Source organism: Pieris rapae, chromosome 4 (genome assembly GCF_905147795.1).
Source record: "Pieris rapae chromosome 4, ilPieRapa1.1, whole genome shotgun sequence".
Lineage (NCBI taxonomy): Eukaryota > Metazoa > Arthropoda > Insecta > Lepidoptera > Pieridae > Pieris > Pieris rapae.
This window is the reverse complement of record NC_059512.1, coordinates 6,354,450-6,374,087: the sequence shown is the minus strand read 5'-3', so window position 1 is coordinate 6,374,087 and position 19,638 is coordinate 6,354,450. Positions and strand designations below refer to the sequence as shown.

The 19,638-nt window shown below is 33.0% G+C and overlaps 4 protein-coding genes across 9 annotated transcripts; 1 reads left to right on the top strand and 3 right to left on the bottom strand.

The window, feature by feature from the left end:
- Positions 1-60: 60 nt before the first annotated feature.
- Positions 61-5,152, bottom strand: LOC110999805 (gamma-glutamyl hydrolase A). Its single transcript, XM_022269038.2, has 6 exons — positions 4,873-5,152; positions 4,560-4,610; positions 2,700-2,932; positions 2,280-2,386; positions 1,820-1,917; positions 61-1,249 (listed from the first exon to the last, which is right to left on the bottom strand). The coding sequence occupies exons 1-6, from the start codon at positions 5,094-5,096 to the stop codon at positions 949-951; spliced, it is 1,014 nt and encodes a 337-aa protein (XP_022124730.1). The 5' UTR covers positions 5,097-5,152; the 3' UTR covers positions 61-948.
- A 1,025-nt stretch (positions 5,153-6,177) lies between these two features.
- Positions 6,178-12,705, bottom strand: LOC110999791 (gamma-glutamyl hydrolase A). Of its 4 annotated transcripts, none has more exons than XM_022269022.2 (7): positions 12,519-12,705; positions 11,696-11,947; positions 11,461-11,511; positions 11,136-11,368; positions 7,963-8,069; positions 7,433-7,530; positions 6,178-6,657 (listed from the first exon to the last, which is right to left on the bottom strand). In XM_022269022.2, exons 2-7 carry the CDS (start codon positions 11,911-11,913, stop codon positions 6,330-6,332), a joined length of 1,035 nt encoding a protein of 344 aa, XP_022124714.2. In that variant the 5' UTR covers positions 11,914-11,947; positions 12,519-12,705; the 3' UTR covers positions 6,178-6,329. The 4 variants fall into 4 exon arrangements, with proteins under 4 accessions (XP_022124714.2, XP_022124712.2, XP_022124711.2 ...); XM_022269020.2 differs by lacking the exon at positions 12,519-12,705 and adding an exon at positions 12,079-12,221; XM_022269019.2 differs by lacking the exon at positions 12,519-12,705 and adding an exon at positions 12,010-12,219.
- Positions 12,706-13,232: 527 nt separating this feature from the next.
- Positions 13,233-15,319, top strand: LOC110999774 (COP9 signalosome complex subunit 1). Of its 2 annotated transcripts, none has more exons than XM_022268997.2 (4): positions 13,233-13,312; positions 13,448-13,529; positions 13,604-14,950; positions 15,109-15,319. In XM_022268997.2, the coding sequence occupies exons 2-4, from the start codon at positions 13,518-13,520 to the stop codon at positions 15,196-15,198; spliced, it is 1,449 nt and encodes a 482-aa protein (XP_022124689.2). In that variant the 5' UTR covers positions 13,233-13,312; positions 13,448-13,517; the 3' UTR covers positions 15,199-15,319. The 2 variants fall into 2 exon arrangements, with proteins under 2 accessions (XP_022124689.2, XP_045483907.1); XM_045627951.1 differs by lacking the exon at positions 13,233-13,312 and adding an exon at positions 13,331-13,389.
- A 639-nt stretch (positions 15,320-15,958) lies between these two features.
- On the bottom strand, positions 15,959-17,739 carry LOC110999775 (E3 ubiquitin-protein ligase FANCL). 2 transcript variants are annotated; one of them, XM_045627952.1, is made up of 4 exons: positions 16,870-17,739; positions 16,627-16,785; positions 16,233-16,472; positions 15,959-16,105 (listed from the first exon to the last, which is right to left on the bottom strand). In XM_045627952.1, exons 1-3 carry the CDS (start codon positions 17,357-17,359, stop codon positions 16,273-16,275), a joined length of 849 nt encoding a protein of 282 aa, XP_045483908.1. In that variant the 5' UTR covers positions 17,360-17,739; the 3' UTR covers positions 15,959-16,105; positions 16,233-16,272. The 2 variants fall into 2 exon arrangements, with proteins under 2 accessions (XP_045483908.1, XP_022124691.2); XM_022268999.2 differs by having other exon boundaries at positions 16,282-16,472; positions 16,870-17,738.
- Between the last annotated feature and the right edge of the window lie 1,899 nt (positions 17,740-19,638).

Here is a 19,638-nt window from a genome sequence, read left to right as displayed (position 1 = left end):
AATGGAACGCATCAGAGATAACGACGCGCCGCGAGGTAACGCTGCATGAGTCATGTTTCGTCGTACGTGCAGCCAGCTCCATCAAATTATAAGACGTTGTCACGTTAAAACATTTAATAGCCAATGCTTGATATGTAATATCGTTAATATTGTGTAAAAATCCCGTAATCTATCAATGGACGAGAAGGTCAACACAACAAACCTTTTCTTAACCACGTAGCATCAAGAGAAATCTGATATCACATAATTGGAGCGCCACTGGATTTTGAAAATAATAATGAATACATATTGTAAAAAACCAATGGTGCGACTACCTTTTCTTTATCTCTGTCGTAAGAATTTGTTTCTTTTTATAAGAAAGTAGGTGATCAGCCTTCTGTACCTGAACTTTTCAGTTTTCTGCATGGGAGCGAGTGTTAAGAGGACTTAGAAGTACTTCCATTAGTGCCATGACTCGAACGCACAAGGTAAGGACCTCACCTATACAAAATAAGCTTTTTTATATTAAGGTTGCGTGAGAATCTGATAAACTTGAACCTCAAATTACTTATTGAAATTCCTTCATATTTGGGCAAATAGGTCATAAGTTCATATTGTCTCTCGACTCTAGAATTACACTTTTATTTTATAAATTGGTTTCGAATGATTGAACGAGATGAAAACACGATTGCAGACGCCCCAATTTTATTAAATATTTTATTTAAAATATGACAATTTGTATGCCTAGGCGTTCAGGGGTTAGTAACAAATATATTGTTATAAAAAGATATTATAAATATGTATAACTTATTTCAATTATATTAATTCAAAGTATATAGGTAATTTGTGACAAATAAACGCGTTGTAAGTTGAATATAATTTTAAACTGTTAGTATGTTATTTAAAAAAAAACCCTTTTTAAAAAAGAAGAGCAACTTTATTAGGTTTTTTAAATAAATAAACTTAATTTCAAGCGCCTGCAGATGGCATAAAACGTCTGGATACAAATCCTCTCGGCTCGAAGAAGTAACATTGATGATGTGCGCTGCCAAGAATGCCTGTTGGTACAGCTGGATAATTGTAAATCAAATTCTCATTCTCTTCTCTTTCATTACTGAATGAATGAGTGCTTTTTCTGCATTCTGTCACGAAAAAGTCCATGAAATGCCTGTTCGCTTTGATAGAATTCATTGAATGAGGATAGCGCTTGGATCGTTTCCATTCAAATGAACCCTTCTCTGGGTGGAACTGAACACCGTAGAAGGGGTACCTGAACAAATTAACAAGTAATAATATTTAGGTATATAAAGAGGGGTTGTCTAGCTGTGTACAGTTCCCATCGGCTGCGCGCAGCGAGTCGAGCCAATACCTCCTCGCGCGGATTAACCCCCACCAAGGGCTATATAGAAGGGTGCGACACATCACATCACCCGAAGGGTGCATATGCCCCGTACGGGTTTAGGCATCCCCCTCGCGATGGAGGATGTAGCAAATACCACGACGACGTGTACAGTAAATCCAACATGATAGTTTCCGATTTTTTTTTCAAATGTAAAGAACAAAGTTATGAATAGTTGTTATATTTTGTTATTACCTCCTTAAACAATGTTAATAAAGTTTCCTATGGCTATAGTTAATAATATTTGACTTGGCTTTATAAATATATACATATTTAAATTATTCAATATTGCTTTATATATAACGCGTCAGGTATTAAGTTCCGATTATTCAAAATTATCTAAAAGTGTTTTGGTCAAACGTTGAAATAAAAAGTCTCAGGTTAGTACAAAGTCTTAGACACCCTAAAGAAACCGTATTTCTTATAAAAAAGGCGACTAACCTATTATGCTCATAAGACGCAATGAATTTTATATGGTTTGCATCATATCCGTAAGAAGTTGGTCTCCAGTCCTTCGTTAAATAATAGTTTTCTAGATTCTGAAATATAAAACAGTTATATATTTGATTACACAAGCCATGAGATTTATTTATTTTAACTCGGAGGCTTCTAGGCTTAATAAAATTACATTTAAAATAAAACAGTGTTTTATACATAAATTTTAAAGATTTTGCCTTTTAAGGAACACAATAGTGTACGAGAGATAAATCAACCAAACGTACACACATTTCGTCAAAGGCCCTGGGTGTGATCAGATCAGGCGCAATCATGGTGCTGTGCGCCAAAACCAACAGAAGCGATGCAATACAATAATATATTTTTTTATTTGAAGGGATACCATGTAAATATGTACCGTCGGCCCGCAACTAGCAGGCTTTCTTGATATAACATGTGCTCTTACCTTATCCAGAATACAAAATTGATGAAGGTTTGCTGTGACGTCTTCCGTAGCGAGAATTTGGAGTATATCTTCGTTTATGTCTTTGAACATTTTACTGGTGCGAAAGTCTAAAAATATATCCATAGTCAAGAAATTACACATTAAAAAACACATTTCAACATCTTTTTTTATTTTTAGGTAGCATAATTCTAGTTTTTATTGTAATAGATGATACTATTGGAACGTAGACGTGTTAATAATAATAATAACTTTAACTCTCATATTTCGAAAAGAAAAACGGGCAAACAGGCAAGTCAAATTCGCCGTATGTTAAATAATGGCCATTTACACCGCCGATCGCTTGCGAGTGCCTTGCAGGACCTAATAAATTTTGCCAAAGTTTAAAAATTATTTAGAAGCTTCTTTATTTTCTTACTATACCTGGTGCAAAGATTAGCGGCAAATTTTCAAAGGAGTAACAAGTCTCCCTGTTTTCATTTGGTCCGCGACCAGAAGCCAATATGATGATTAGCTGAAATCCCAAGCAAGTTCCGAAAATTGGAAAATAGTCGCCGGCATCGTTAAACTCGTGAGCGATTTCATATATATGCTGAGCAGCATCAGCGTAACCATCGGATTGATTGAAATAAGTCGCTCCACCAGGGAAAAATACACTAGAATTAAATAAAAATTGTATCGGAATAACATAAACAAAAATACCTTTTTAATCCAGATACTTTAACACTTAAACGAGTTTTTATTTCAATCTTATTTTAGGTATCCGTGTGCCCTTTTTTGGTGAAAGCCTCCACCAAATTCCCCTCATTCCTCTCTATACAACTACTGCCAATATCTGCGATGTGCCACCTGCTGTTTCTTTAATTTGGTCTATCCACCTTCTAAGTTGTCTTCCTCCTTTTTGTTTGCTGTACTTTGGACACCAGGTGAGTACTTTTTTGCTCCACTTTTCTGTATCTCTTACCATGTACCCCGCCCATTTCCACCTTAGTTTATTTAACTTTATTGTATTCATTATTTCGTTCCATCGATCTTTAACCAACCTGCAGCTTTGTATGCTGCGCTTAAGTGGCCGCAAGTTTAACATCCGTATATTAGTACGGGTAGTATACAAGTATTGTAGAGCTTTCGTTTAATTACCATGCTCGTTTTCTTAATTTTAATGACTGCTTTAAGCGCCCAAAAGTCTTCCATGCTTTAGCTATTCTTGTGTCGATTTTTTAATTGTTAGGTCATAGATATTGTCTGACCGAGGTACCAGTATTCAGCTACATATTCTATAATACTATCATTAATTAGTATTATTTCCTTTCTGGAACTGGTTTTCCAAGTCAAGGTAGCTGACTATCTTCTTCAATTCATCGCGTTTTGATGTAAATTAAAATCAAAAAAATCAAATTGTTTGCAAACATTAAGTGGATCAATTTTTTGCCATTTATTATTAGTCCATATCTATCCAAACTTAGCTTTCTGAATATTTCTTCCAAAAGAGCCGAGCCAACAAAAGTTTTGGTGACAGAGAGACAGGTAGGTCTCACTTCTCCTCCTATCTGACGTCATCTCTGTCATCGCGTCATCATCATCTAAATCTAGCGCTTCGAGCTTGTGGGTGTCGCTATTAAGGTACAAGACACATAGCAGTTATTTTTTTACTTGAAACCTAAACTGTTCTGTAGTCATATTTGTCTACTAAAAGTGCTGCCAGGCCATAATTACATAAAAAATATTTATTCATTTCTAAATTAATTATACTACATGCTAAAACTACTTAATAAATTTATGAACAAGCCACGGTTCGGTCTTTAATCAGTAGTGACCTTTACTTTGTAATTTTAGCCTTTATTCAGTCTCTAAGTTTCCTTACTAGAACAGTAGTAGGTACCTAATGTACTACGGTTACAATTGCATAGCAAAGGTCACAACTGATTAGAGACCGAAGCGCGGATTGTGGGCCCTTGCTCATGAAAATTCTAATGATAGCTTTGTTGTTTACCCATTTTAGTTAATCTTACCGGACATAATATGCGTATGGATGTTTAAAACAATATTATAATTGAATAAGCGATGTTCGCACATTTCTTAGATGCGACACGATCTCCATTGTCTCCAGAGCAATAGAGCACGGAATGGCAAGATTTGGTTAGGTCGGATACCGTGTGAATCAAAACAAGTCTGACAGAACATAACTCTTTTTCACTATGCTTTTTAAAATATTAATGAAGCAATGTTACCAATAGTGTTTATGGCTCTAAAACACTAACAGGCTAAAATATTTACACTCACCCATTAATTTTAAGCATTAAATCTCTGTAATAGCTACGATCTTTTCCAATTCTGCAAAATTAAACACCAAGTTAGCTTACGAATTTATAAATTTAAATTATTATGATATTTTATTATCAAGTTGTAAATCTATCAGAGTCAGACACAGAAGCCAGATTACTGACTTATAAAGAGAAATATTAATGAAACAAACGCAATTATATATCTGCCTCATGTCCTATTATAGTGTAGTTAAGATCGCGCTATCTAAGGATATTAGAGATAAATCAAATAAGTTTTATAAAAAGTTAAAATAATACTTAAAACGCCGTACAATATGGGCACTACCCGGGCTCCAGACTTTTCCACATCGTTCACGTAAGAAGCTGCAATGTAACTCGTATAGTTTTCTTCTGGAAACTTAGTGTGAAGGTAGCGAGACTGTTCTTGGCTTAAAATCCCAATTATTGGACGCTCATTTATTTCTTTGGGGTATTTTGCATCACTGATATAGACACACTCCAAAATAAACAATATAACATATAAAAAATACATCATTTTAGGCGTCAACTATGTAAATTACTGGGTGTGAATGCCTCATTATTTATATCACATAAATCTGAACTGATAGTGTATCAAAACTGATTAAATAAAGATTGTACTGGTTGCCATAAAACACTAAAATCATCAATAAAACGGACCTTCCATGAGCTGTTTATTTTTTAAATTCAACACGTTTAATCGATTAAACAATTAATTCTTTTCTGAAGTTAATGTCACAATAAGGTCCCTTGGTAATAGGCCTCGCCTATCCCTTTGGACTCGTTGAACCATGGAGGGAGTGGAGTTTATAAATATTTATTTAGAAATTTCTTTTAAATATGATATCAACACAGACCTACTTAGTGTTAACAGGATGTGTTAATGATTTTTAGAAATTCTAGTCATACTGTAAATCGATCTTACTATAATTTCGAAAAATTATTAACGCATGCAACGCTCTACGAAAATTTCATTATTATTATAAAGTTCTTTTAACTGACAAAACGGCTAATTCAATCGAATCAATCAAATAAGTCTGTATTTTTCGCTATGTAAAAAACAATCATAATTACAGTTGCTTACAGATTAAACGAAATGAAACATTTGTTTGTATCTCGGAATCGGCTCCAACGATTTTCATGAAATTTAGTATACGGGGGGTTTCGGGGGCGATAGATCGATCTAGCTAGGAATTTTTACTAAAGGAATTTCTAGAAAATGTCATTTATGTGTTTTATCAACTTAAACATTCATTACTTATTACTTTTTTTCTGTAAGATCGAAAAATATTATTCATATTTCATCATTTTATTAGTATTTAATTCGTACTTAATTATAATTTCCAAAAAACACAATTTATAAAAAAATCCAAGCAAGGCTCAGTCATCCAGGTACTAAGACTTATGCGAGTAAATACTTAAACATAAAATTGTCTTTAACTAATAAGTAGGTAGTTGCTCTATTTCGCATAGCAGGCTTTAGCTTTATTTTAGGTACATATAATAAAAAAAAGTTGATAAATCTGTCTTAATAGTTCCAAATGCAATATTAATTTACTTAATAGATATAAATAATCAACAAAGAAATAAAAAACATATTTAATGGTAAAATTTATTACAATCACAGTGTAACTTCTTCGTCAGACCTAGTTTCAACTAAGTACATTCTAATTCTAATAGGTAAATAATATATGGGGTAATTTTTTTTTTGTACATGGGAATAAAATTATTAAATATTCGATAAAAAATATTAAGACAAATCCGTTACATAATACGAATTATTTTCTTCCTTTAAAAGATCCAGGTTATCACCAGCACCCCTAGGTTCAAAGAAATAACACTGTTGGAACGAACTCCCAAGTTCACCAGTAAAAACTGGTGCATACTTATATATTAAATAATCATTTTCCTCCTTCGTACTGGGGAATCGGTGGTGATTTTTCCTACATTCACTTACAAAAAAATCCATGAAATATCGATTTGCGTGTAACGCGTTCATTGTGTGAGGGTAATTTTTAGATTCCTTCCATTCGTAGGCGATCTTTTCCGGGTGAAATTGTACTCCATAGAAGGGATACCTGGAAGGAAAATATAAACTAAATTGCTATGTCTTACCTTTCCCTAACATGCATGCCACTCTTAAACTTCGTTGTGAAGAGAAAAAATAATTCCCCTTTAAAATTAAAATAGTCTATCTTGATATACTCATTAAGGATATGCTTAAGCCATATTTGAACTATTTGAATAAAACTATTAAATTAAATCAATACTACCAAATGTAAGTAAAATCTCAGAACGTAGGTTTCCCATATTCCGATAGATGACACTGATAATAAATATTTAAGTTCTTTGGCACTTTTAATTTTTTTTCCCTCCAAAATTCAATATCTATTTACTAGCGTGTAACAAAACACGATTTGTCAATTTGTCCCTTACTTTTATGTATATACTAATTTCCTCATATCCCTACGTATGCTAAAATGAAGTCACCTGGCATTTATCTGTTTATACGAATGTGATAAACTGAAAATGATAAATTGTACCAGTTACTAAAAAAGATTTAAATGTATTTTTTTTAATATTTCATTACAGTTTTATTAGCTTTAACGCAACGAATTTAAAACATTACTTTTTAAGTTAATGCGTAGAAAATACATAACGTCAGTAAAACCATATAGGAATAGTTTATGTAATGTATATACATATCTTTAGTCTTAATGAAAAATGTAAATTTATTGTCACAGAGGTCAAAATTCAAGGGTGAGACTCCGGCTAGAAACCTATGAATTATATGATTTTTTTCTTTAAACTAATTCAATATGGTATATAGCTAACAAACACATATATTGTCACCTGGTGTGTTCAATTGTTGCTATAAACGATGTCCCGTTGTCGTCTTTACTGTGTGACGTAACTCGCCAGTCTTCAGTCAAGTTATGAGTTTTCAGATTCTGAAACCATTAAAAAGATCATGTCTTCTCATGTCTCTCGTCTCGTCATCATGACTTATAAAAGATCGTAAACGCACTTAAATACAATCAGGCACTACTTTCACAAGGTAGGTCACCTAAAATACCGGGACAATTCTATTTAGTTTACTTACTATAATTAATCGTAAATAATTTTCACAAAATATTAAAATACCGGGACAATTCTATTTATTTAGCAGTAAAATGAAGGCGTCATAAAACATGGACTATTGTTAGTTTCCACTTACCATAGTTACTATATTATTACACGAAAATTCGTTACCTTCGCTTTGTCACGTGACCATTCTCATAGAAATTCGTTGAGCGTAAATTTAAACGACGATAAATCATTTTGTGTTTTCAAAATATTTGTATGTAAACTGTGGCACATTATACAAAAATAAATTGACTTACTTCGTCGAGTATACAAAATTGGTGCGCGTTGACAGTGATATCTTCAGTTTCAAGAATTCGGAGAATGTCTTCAGTGGCATCTTTGAACATTTTACTGCTACGAAAATCTGAAATATTCAAAATTTATTTTAAACTAGTTCATTCTTGGCTTCGCACAGCTGAATTTTTGAAGATACTGTATGTATTCTATAAAACTGTCGTAACTCACTTTGCTCTTTTGTTAATAGTTTCCGCAGCGATATAGGGTTTTTATCAGTATTTTTGAAGTTATACTTCTTTTGGCACGTTAGGAGAAAATGATGAGAGTAAATTTTTACTAGACGCGCGCACAGCATCACGAAAAACCGCCACCCTGAGTTAGCTATAGTTAACATTTTAGTTTTTTCTATTGGTTGTGTTGTTTTTTTTTCTAGAAACGTAGGCTGAGGCGAAAGATAAAAAATTTAAAAAGATTTTTATCTTGTTACGCCAAAGAAGTATAATAACTTCTAACGCGTGTGCATAAGTAATGAAATGAAATGAAATACGCTTATTTGGAACATACGGTCATCATGGTATCACTTATTCCACGTCATTAAATTCGAACCTGTTGGCATCCCTACTCATCGGCAAAGAAGACAGAGGGTGTTGGCCGAGAGAAAAAGCCGGCGTAAAAAACTCTCGGTACTCTTTTAAAAAAAAGCAAATCATCAAACAATTCTACAATACTTAAAAGTACACACACCTTTTTTTCTTTTCAACACCTTCCTATACAGTAGCGAAGTTTACATACATAGCCCTAACTTATTTGAAAATATTATATCAGGAGTAATCTAGGGATCTAATGATAAAATTTTTTGAAGTGGGTCTTTCAAGCAGTCTTGGAACCTATTCTATGCAATTAAACTTTATTACACTAATTTTGTTTTTATTGTTATGTTATACTTAGTATTTTAGTATATATATTATCTGCTTTATTACTATTATAGGTACTGTCACATGTATTCTTTTAAATATAAATAACTATGAGTAATGCTAACGCAAAAATCCAAGCCATGTTAGACAACTATTCGAATCGACAAATATTTCTTTTACAAATTTTTACTTTTTAAATACATGAGTTCAACTATCTTTGGTCATTGATAAGAATATTTTAGAAGATATATTGAAGCGTTCAGAGCCCGTTAGGCATAGACAAGAGGAGCCTGAAGAGGTGATCACAGATTCCGTACAAGATACATTTGTGGATGTGTTCCACATAGGCACAACAAATTTGTTGTACGTGAACTATAATAATGGTAGAAATATATTCAAAGACCTCTTGCGGTCATTGGTACACATTGTGTTGTTATTATTATTTATCAGGTCAAGTTGACCGAGTAATAAACTCATTACTGACTGTTTGTAAATTGATAACACAATCGTGGTAGTGTTACTAACTGTACTACACTGGAGCCATTTCCAATTTCTTTTATTTTTGGTTTAAGTTTTATAAGACAACAATTGTCATGTTTCAAAAAAAGTTAGAACAATCGAGCATGGAGGACGTCCATTTTGCGTTAGACTGATCGTCTTAATTAGACTTTTTGTCTACTAACACACAACCGTTATTCGCCGGGAATAAAACTACACTATTCATTGAATAATAATGTACATGTTAATTAACATGAGATCAAAAATAATAAACGACTGTAAAAAAAAACAACAATACTGTATTGAAACCTTAGCGACATGCTCCTTGAAATTATCGCTCGGCTACCAACGTGACTGAATTAAACACGATATTATATAGCAGTTTTTAAAATAAATTATAAACTTTACTCGTTTAACATTTTAATGCATGATTTTTACCGTGAGGAAACCTTGCCTTAGACCCAAAAAGTCGGTGTATATTAGGCACAAAAGCCTACTTGCCATCTAGAAATAATAAATGATCGCGAAACTGATACAGAAATCTAGAGACAGCCCTAAAAGGGTGTGTCTCCACAGGAAGATATCAATTGTTGTCCTTTTACATTAAACAAAATATTTATTATCTCTAGTGTACACAGTATGACTGTAGACATAACGAAAGGTAATATGATATTATCTTGTTTGCCTTGTTATTGCTCAGTTTGACAATCACAGAACGAGTTTTTTATGGATAGAACGAAGGATCTTGTTGTCGCAGCTTCATCATTATAGGCCTCGTTTAATACTCGCGTCTTTAGCAAATTAATCACGCGTTTTTTCGTTTTATTCTCAGCTAATAATAATATTATATGCTTAATTTATTTTTTTAAACTGCCGTTATGGCTAAATAGTTAATAAATTTTTGAACCACGCAATCCATATAATTATGCATACGCACTTTTTAAATCTTGACATTTAATCATGTTTTCTACGAAATGTTTTATTTACAAATACTTGGCAACGCTCGGCACACTAATACATTGTTACATTAGAAATTTAAAACACAAAATTTCATGATAAAAGTTTAAATAATAAAAATTTAGTTTGATTTCTAAACGTGAGGGGACCAACTATATCCCAATGTTTTTATAATACGTATGTATTGACTGTCTATAGTTTACATTTCGGGCAAGTCCTTGAAAAAAAATATTATTTCCTTAGTTACGTTTTTACTATCAAACTCAATGATATCTAGATCAATTTGTTTCATATAATTGTATTTGAAGTTAGCGTGTAATTACACTACAATTACTAACCATTTACGACGGTCGTAACGTTTTATCTTATATCCAGTTTTATGAGTTTTCAATACATACGTATAAATACTATATAATACGATTTTTTTTCTTACTAAACACCCTCTACGCAAATTCTCGCCAACTACATGCATGAAATTAATCAATAGAAGACTCATATATGTACATTTTACAAACCCTTAAACAAATCTATTCATAGTATTGTCTTTTATTTACATAACTTTTACACATTTAAAGAAAAACACTTTTTCACGGATTATAGTTATGTATTATTGTATTTAAACTTATAATTATTTGTACATAATTTACGCTGTAAAGCACGCGAAACGTCGGTTTAAATTTAAAATTATGTACAAATAATTATAAGTTTAAATACAATAATACATAACTATAATCCGTAAAAAAGTGTTTTTCTTTAAATCTATTCATCTTAAAATTAATATTTAAAAATCGAAATACATGTTTAATATTTAAACCTTTTCTCACCATTTGTAAAGTTGAGCGATAAATTCCTAAACGAATAACATTTGACCCTATTTTCATTCTCCCCTCTCCCAGATGCGAGTATTATTAGTAATTCAAATCCCAAACAAGTGCCAAAAATTGGGATATAGTCTCCCAAACTATTCATTTCTTGGGCTATCTCGTAAATATGCTGACCGGCATCAGCGAATCCATTCGACTGATTGAAAAATGTGGCGCCTCCTGGAAGTAATACCCTAAAACATTTCATGCGTTACAATGCAAAAGAGAAGATAGAGAAACTAATGTTTCGCATTCATAAAATAAAACTTTTTTTGTTTAAACTTACCCATTGATTTTTTTCATAAGATCCTCATAATAGATGCGGTTCTTTCCGATCCTGCAAGTAGAATCTATTTTTAACATAGCTACAGGATTAAACATAACAGGCAGTCCAAATTTACTTATACAAATTAAAAACCTAGACATTCTTATCTAAATCCAACCCGTGTTTTTATAAATTATAACCAAAAAGCGATCTTATATACGTAACCTTAATAAAATTTTCATAAATATTTACTTACAGAATTGGCACAACTCGTGCTCCCGCGGCTTCAATATGCTTGACGTATGACGCAGCGATGTAACTCGTATAGTTTTCGTCAGGAAATTTCGAATGAAGATGTTTAGATTGTTCTTGTGATAACACGCCGATAATAGGTCGATCGTTCAGTGCCTCTCTCGATGTTCCTTCACAATAGCATACATACGCAGTCAATATTAACGCTTTAATTGTCAACATTTCTAACCAGCCTTCAGGAGACCAACCGAGCAACCTAAAACGTTTGCACTCTTAAATAAAAAGATAAATAAAATAAAATACAACGTCACTACAAACCATATAAAAATCACACTCGTGACGTCGTTGAAGACACAAATTTTTATGTTGTACAGTGGACTTTTATACCTGACATGCATTAGACTAACTAACTGTAATGTTACTGAATATAAATCGTTGAATGTTATTTATATACAGGATTGTTTTAGTAGAACGCGTTTATAAAAGTAAACAATGTACGCGGGAAAGCAAGATATGTTGACAAATTATCTTTTAGCACATTATATAAATTGATATAAATCTTCTTAATCTTATCGAAGAGCAGGTGTCGGGTTTAAATAATTGAAACATTTAGGAAAGCTACATACTCAATGTCGATTCGTAGAACTGTTTTTTTATTTCTTTTACTGTCGAGTAGCTAAAAATATTTTCCAAACATCAATTAGATATACATTATATAATATATTATTTTACAAACTTAATTACTTATATCATAGAAAAAAATAGCATATACGTTACAAATAACTAAAATACAAAATATTTTTCAATATAAACATGTACCTACGCACCTGTTTTGCACTTTTTTCGGGACAATGTCCTTAGATTGTAGCAACCTATCAATATCATTAGAACGTTTAGTGCAGACTTTAATAAATTATATACTTGGTAAAACATCTTGTTTGTTACTTTAATAAGGTATTTTTACTCCGTTACCCCCGCGACATATTATGTTCTCTGTATGTCAGGGATAAAAATACGCGCCTGCGCGTTTTTTATGATTGCCATTATTAAAGGTACGAACGTTTATAAGAAGACTGAAGAACGCAAGATTGCTAGCTCTAAATACATTATATTGTGAACTGAATATCTTTAAACGACATATTTGATTTAGTGAAATTTAGATGAAAATTCTTTGATAACCTGACATCCGTTGATACGAAAAAGAAAGAATGATCTGCAACATAGGGAAACTTACAAAATAACCAAACATTGGCCTAATATAGGAATTTTGGTTGCATAACGTTATAAAATAGAGGATCAACATAATAATAATCATACCTATGTTTTTTTCTATGTACATTGTTGTTCTAAAATAATAAATTTAATTACCTTTACAATAAAATCGTGTATTTTTTATATTCGCAATTAACTTGCTAATCATTTCCTTTTCATGATTTTTTAAAATTGAGATAAGATTTCATGATTAAAAAATATATATAATATATTAGAATTAAAAAAAACGCCAAGGTATTATAGGGTAGATATTACACACTCAAAATTAACTGGCAACAATTTATAAGTCGTCAATCGTCATTCGTCAAAAAGAAAAATGCCGCTGCAAAAAAGAAACGTAATGATAAAGGTATTTTGTTAGCATTTTATGATGTTACTGTTAATAGATTATATTACATAAATTTGCCTTATTTACAAATCTTACAGGTTAGTAAAACGATAAAGTAGGTCAATGTTAATATATAAACGCTTAATTGTGTTCTAGGTTGGTTTCCTGCGTTGACAGTGGAATTCGGATATTTTCTGTAGTACAATAAGAATTTACTTACATAAACATGTTTGAATTGGTAAGTTTACCATTACTTTACTTAATGATATTGTATGACTGAATAAACATATACTATCATATTATATTTTTTAGAATACGGCGGAACCTATGCAAGTGGACGTTCCACTTGAAGACAATGAAAATAATGAGACAGAGTGCTTTGTGGTAGAAAACCCTACATTGGATTTAGAGACGTATGCTGCCTCATATACTGGTTTTGCGAAGTTGTATAGATTAATGTTTGTAGCAGATCATTGTCCATCACTGAGATTAGAAGCCCTTAAAATGGCCATATCGTATGTAATGACGACTTATAATGTGAGTCTTTACCAAACACTTCACAAAAAACTGGCTGAAGCAATTGCTTCATCTGGCCTTCCTGATGTTGCTGTCCAAATGGGATCACAGGATATTCCTGTTCCCGATACTATGTGGGTTGAGTCAAAGACAAAAAAAGCTGCTATCAAATTGGAAAAGTTAGATACAGACTTAAAAAACTATAAAACAAATTCTATTAAGGAAAGCATTAGAAGAGGGCATGATGACTTAGGTGATCATTACCTGGACTGTGGAGACTTAACAAGTGCACTGAAATGTTATTCAAGGGCTAGAGATTATTGCACTAGTGGAAAACATGTAATTATGATGTGCCTCAATGTAGTTAAAGTGTCTGTATATTTGCAAAATTGGGCTCATGTGCTCAACTATGTATCAAAAGCTGAGAGCACACCAGATTTTCACGAGGTTCCTCCAAAGGATTCTAACTATGTCATATTTACTCGCCTTAAATGTGCTGCAGGACTTGCAGAATTGGCAACAAAGAAATATAAGTCTGCAGCAAAACATTTTCTAGCAGCAAGTATTGACCATTGTGAATACCCTGAATTACTTAGCAGCAATAATATTGCTGTGTATGGTGGATTATGTGCACTTGCTACTTTTGATCGTGCTGAATTACAAAAACAAGTTATAGTTAGTAGTTCTTTTAAATTATTCTTAGAACTAGAGCCGCAATTGCGAGATATAATTTTTAAGTTCTATGAATCTAAATATGCTTCCTGCTTAAGATTACTTGATGAGATAAGGGACAACTTACTCCTAGATATGTATTTAGCACCTCATTTAAATTCTCTTTATATGCAAATACGAAACAGAGCTTTAATTCAATACTTTAGCCCTTACTTGTCAGCTGACATGCGTTTGATGGCTTCTGCATTTAACCGGACTGTGAATGCTCTTGAGGATGAACTCATGCAATTGATTCTTGATGGTCAAATACAAGCCCGTATTGATTCACATAATAAAATATTATATGCAAAAGATGTAGACCAGAGAAGTACTACTTTCGAAAAAAGCTTAGCCATGGGTAAAGAGTATCAGCGGCGGACTTCTATGTTGATTTTACGAGCTGCCATGATAAAAAATCAAATGCAAGTTAAGGTAAGGAACAGCAAATTAAACTTTATAACAGTATGTACAGAAATAATATCCTAACCATTTTATATAATTTAGTTATGGTTAAATTTACAATTCACTCTTATTTACGTCAAAGTAGGTGTTGGCATGGCTCTAGTAATTTATTAAAAAGTATATTTCAGAATGTTGGGCGCGACACTGGTCCACAGAGTGGGGAAGCTCCAGGGTCCAGTACAAGCCTTACCCGTGCATTTGATGCAGTCCCCTTGTGATGAATTACCTCTCTGTAGTTGACATATTACTTTTTACTTTTACATGGTAATTGAAAATCACTCCCAAAACTTATCAACTTTGTATAAAAACTTGTTTAGTAATAAATAATTAATTAATGCATTTACTTTGTTTACTAATGAATATATTTTAATATATTTTTTCTGTTGTGGTTGTTAGGGCCTTTATTAATTCTAATTAATTTTTTGTGAAAGAAAACAGAATTAATAAATCTAACCACATTGATATGTCAACAACTTTATGATATTAAAAAGTAAATGCAAGATCTTTCTTATTTTTTCACACGCACACACGCCGTCGATTTTAGGCTGAATTTACCGAAGAAACCGTCGGCGCTCATAGATCAGCGTGGCTCGTACGCGCCGCGTAGCTGTCAGCGCTGACGATCGCTAGAGCGCCTTTGCTTTCAGTGAGCGTTTTAGTGTCGAACGGAGCAGACGTCGTCAGCGTGTACATGTCTTCGTCTGTACAGTAAGGGGGTCAGTACGATACTAAAACGAGCCACGCTGAGCCTCAGCGCTGATCTATGAGCGCCGATGGTGCGCGTGCGGTCGGCGTGACACTAAAACCAGCCTTAATTGCCCACATAAATTAGAATTTCCATTGCTGCTTTGATTTTGTGTAATTCAAACTCATGACCTCAACATAGGGAGTGACTCGCCTAAGCCATTGGACCAACAATGGTTGAACATATTGCTTTCTGGATTTTTATTTCAAGGTAAACATTTATAACAAACATCATAAAAATACAATCTTATTATTTAGCTTTTTTTGTACATGTCCAACGGTTCAGTTATTACTACATGAGATTGGTTGAAGACATGTAGGGCAGCTACCATTTATAATTCCAAAAGATGGAGGCCTTCCTCCTTCACATGCAACCAACCACTGAAAAATCATATATTAAATTTAATTGGCATAGAAAAAGAATTTCTTTTAAATTTATTATCCTATGGGTAGAAATAATACAGGTGTAAGATGCAGTCTTGGCACTAAGAATAATTTTGAATCTTACTTCTGATTCTTATGTTCAGTTCAAATCATAATGAGTCACATTACAGTACCTGGAACAAACAGCTTTTATGAAAGTGAACATCACAATTTGAATTCTGGCATAAAGGCTGTGGTACACTGAGATTATCAGGCAGCTCAGAACAGAAACATATTCCACATATTATATCACCTTTCTCTTCTGCATCACATGGCTTTAAAGGTTCACTAAATGATTTAAATGAGATTGACAGATCATTTAAATCTGAAAAAAATATTTCACAGATACATTACAGTCCCCTAAAGTTGTAATATGTTTAAACAGTTTGAAGTTAGTCCCAATACCACCAATCTCTTTAAAATTTATATAAAATATTTTTCAATCTCAAATACTTATTTAAGGCCCCAGTATGACTTACCAAATATTGATGAAATGTTTTCTACTATATTTTTATCGTGATCCCAATTTAAAATTCCATCTTGTAACTTTCCTTGCCATACTTCTGACTGACCTATTAGATGCATATTAGAAGGGTATCCATCTAAAGTAACTTCTACATACAGCCAAGTTTTGTCATCTACAAAAAGAGCTTAATTAATTAAGAGCAATCAAGTAACAATAACTATACTATTACTACAATATGTAGAAAGTTAAAACCAACCAATACGAATATTTCTGAAATTATCCTTAAAAGTTGGCTTGATTGGATCCAAAACCACACAATTATTATCTATGTTTTCAAGCTCATAGAAATAACTTTGTAAGCTTTTGACATGTCTAAAGAAAGCACCAACAAGCTCTTCAACATTGCTAAAACATTGGTCGAGAAATGGCGCATACGGGATATCACATGAAGTGATCTTCAACTTTTTAACTCCTTCGTAAGTTATACATAATTCATGAAGCCTTGAATCTTCGTCCAATAAAGTACATTTGACATCCCTTAGTGAGTTGCCAAAAGCGAAATCAACACCATGCATAGGGGCCTTCAGTTCAGATAAAAATTGTGAATCCACTCGGTAGGAACTAATTGATTCCAACTTACTACCTTCACCAACATCAATTAAACTGGCAAGTCCTTTTAAAAAAATTGGTAATGTATTCAATTCTTTACTTTCTAATATATTTCGAAGGCACTGCACTTTATTCATTTTATTCCAATTATTATTTTAATTAACAAGAACTATTCGAATTTATTAGGTACTCAAATATTTTTGCGCATTGGTCATTTTCAATTTACAAAAACGGCTCAATTTTTTATATATTGCTGCGTCCTTACGATAGAGAGCAGGCTTAAGCCATATAAATATACTATCACGTTTTATTTATTACTTTCTATACTTTTTCTTCTTTTAGTCTTTACGAGCTTTACAAAACTTCTTATTAGTACACAATACGCTGGATTCTGGAATTTAGGTTGAAAGTTTGAAGTTATCTCTTTCCACAGACTTCTTGACTTTTCTCGATGTTAAAAAACCTTAGTGACGAATTATTGAGATTGTTTAATTTTGTTTCTACAAACCAGTTCAAAGAATGTAATAAAAATATACAGTACATTAAAATAGTAAAGATCGTTAAAATTTTGAAATCCAGTATTTTCTGTACGAATAAAAATCATTTATTGTATTTAAATAATTATCTATGGGAAATTGTAAACTACAATGACAATATTAAGATGGACTTTCTACAGTCTAGACTTCTGTGATTTATTGATGATTAAAACTATCTGTGATGCCGGTACGTTAAGTTTTTTATTTTTTTATAGAACAGAAGGCAAACAGGCAGGAGCCTTACCTGATGTTTAGTAATGCCGCCCATGGACTCTCTCTTTTAAGAATTGGTACACTCTTTTGTTGAAGGACCCTATGTCGAATTGGTTCGGAAATACTTCAACTGGGCAACTGTATACTTCACTCCGGGCCACCGCTTGCATCTGGCAAGCGGTGGCCCGGAGTGAAGTACCGTCTCGCCTTGCTGAGCACACCAAGCACTGAACGTCGTTCCATATGTCAACGCTAAGTGTTCCAATGCTGGCTGTAGAACATAGTATAAGACCCCAACGTTCACGGAGTTAACGTCGGAACTTGCTCCGTCGATGATGTTCTTGACGCTCCGATCGGCCAGAAAGCTGGAAATCTAGTCCCATAATGTGGGAAGCCCGTAAGCTGAAAGCTTCAAGAGCAGTGCTGTGTGCCACACCCGATCGAAGGCTTTTCGCTATGTCCAAACTAACCGCTAGCGCCTCCCCCTTGGACTCAATTGCCTCTGCCCATCTCTGTGTAAGGTATACAAGAAGACCAGCAGCCGAACGACCAGGACGAAAGCCGTACTGATAACCGCTAATCAGCTGGTGGCCCTCTAGATACCTCAAGGGCTGGCCATTAATAATGGATTCCATTATTGTTGAGAGAAAGGAGGTTATAGTCGATCGTCTTTTTTAAGGATGTATCGAAGCGGTCTTCCAGCACTTCAATGTCCAAGGAAGATAGTGCTTTGCAGACAGCACGTTAAGTCAAGTAGGTACTTTGCTTTTTTCGTTACACAATGACACACAATTTTTATTTTACGTTGATATCTATCAATACACAAAAAAACAACAATGTAAATATACATACAACATTGTATACTACGAATTCCAAAACAGGGTGTTTTTTATGTTAAAATCCGTTGAGAACATTACCACTACGTCACACAGGTGGCATTCGCTATCCTATCCTAGCTAGGTGATCAACGGCACCCGTGATTTTTTTATATCTTTCTTCCTGATATTTTATTTAAAAAAACATGCGCAATCCACGCGTTTTTAAAGTGAAACTTCTTTAGAATCGTTGTGGTTTCAAACCGGATGCAACGGAAATATAATGTATCATATATAAATTAAACATTTTTTACTATCTATATGTATTTAACTTTTCTTTAAAAACAATATACTTATTTTAATGATAAATTTTAATTTATAAGTTTATTATAAATCTTTAATTTTGCAAAAACTAAAACAGTGAAAGTTTGAAATTCGATAAAATCAAAAACCGGCAGTAAAACGAGGCTGTATAATGCCTCTTATCTCATATTCTCCCACGTTAAATCTTATGAGTTTATGTTTCTGTGTCTTTTTCTGTTGCATCCGGTTTGAAATCACAACGATTCTAAAGAAGTTTCACTTCAAAAAACAAGTGAATGAAATCTTTTCCTAAAAATCAATTCAAAATAATTTCACTAAAAATACTAGAGGTCAAATTTTTATAGGCAACTTGGTAGATATACAATCTCCTAATTATAAATATAATAAATTTGGTTTTTAACAAATAACCCACGAGCGCACTTGTCCTGCAGCCGAATGTCGTACTATTAGTTTTAACAAAGTAAATAGCTAATCATTGGCACAACATGTGACCGTTTATATATTTAAAATACTTACGGGTCGGGTGCA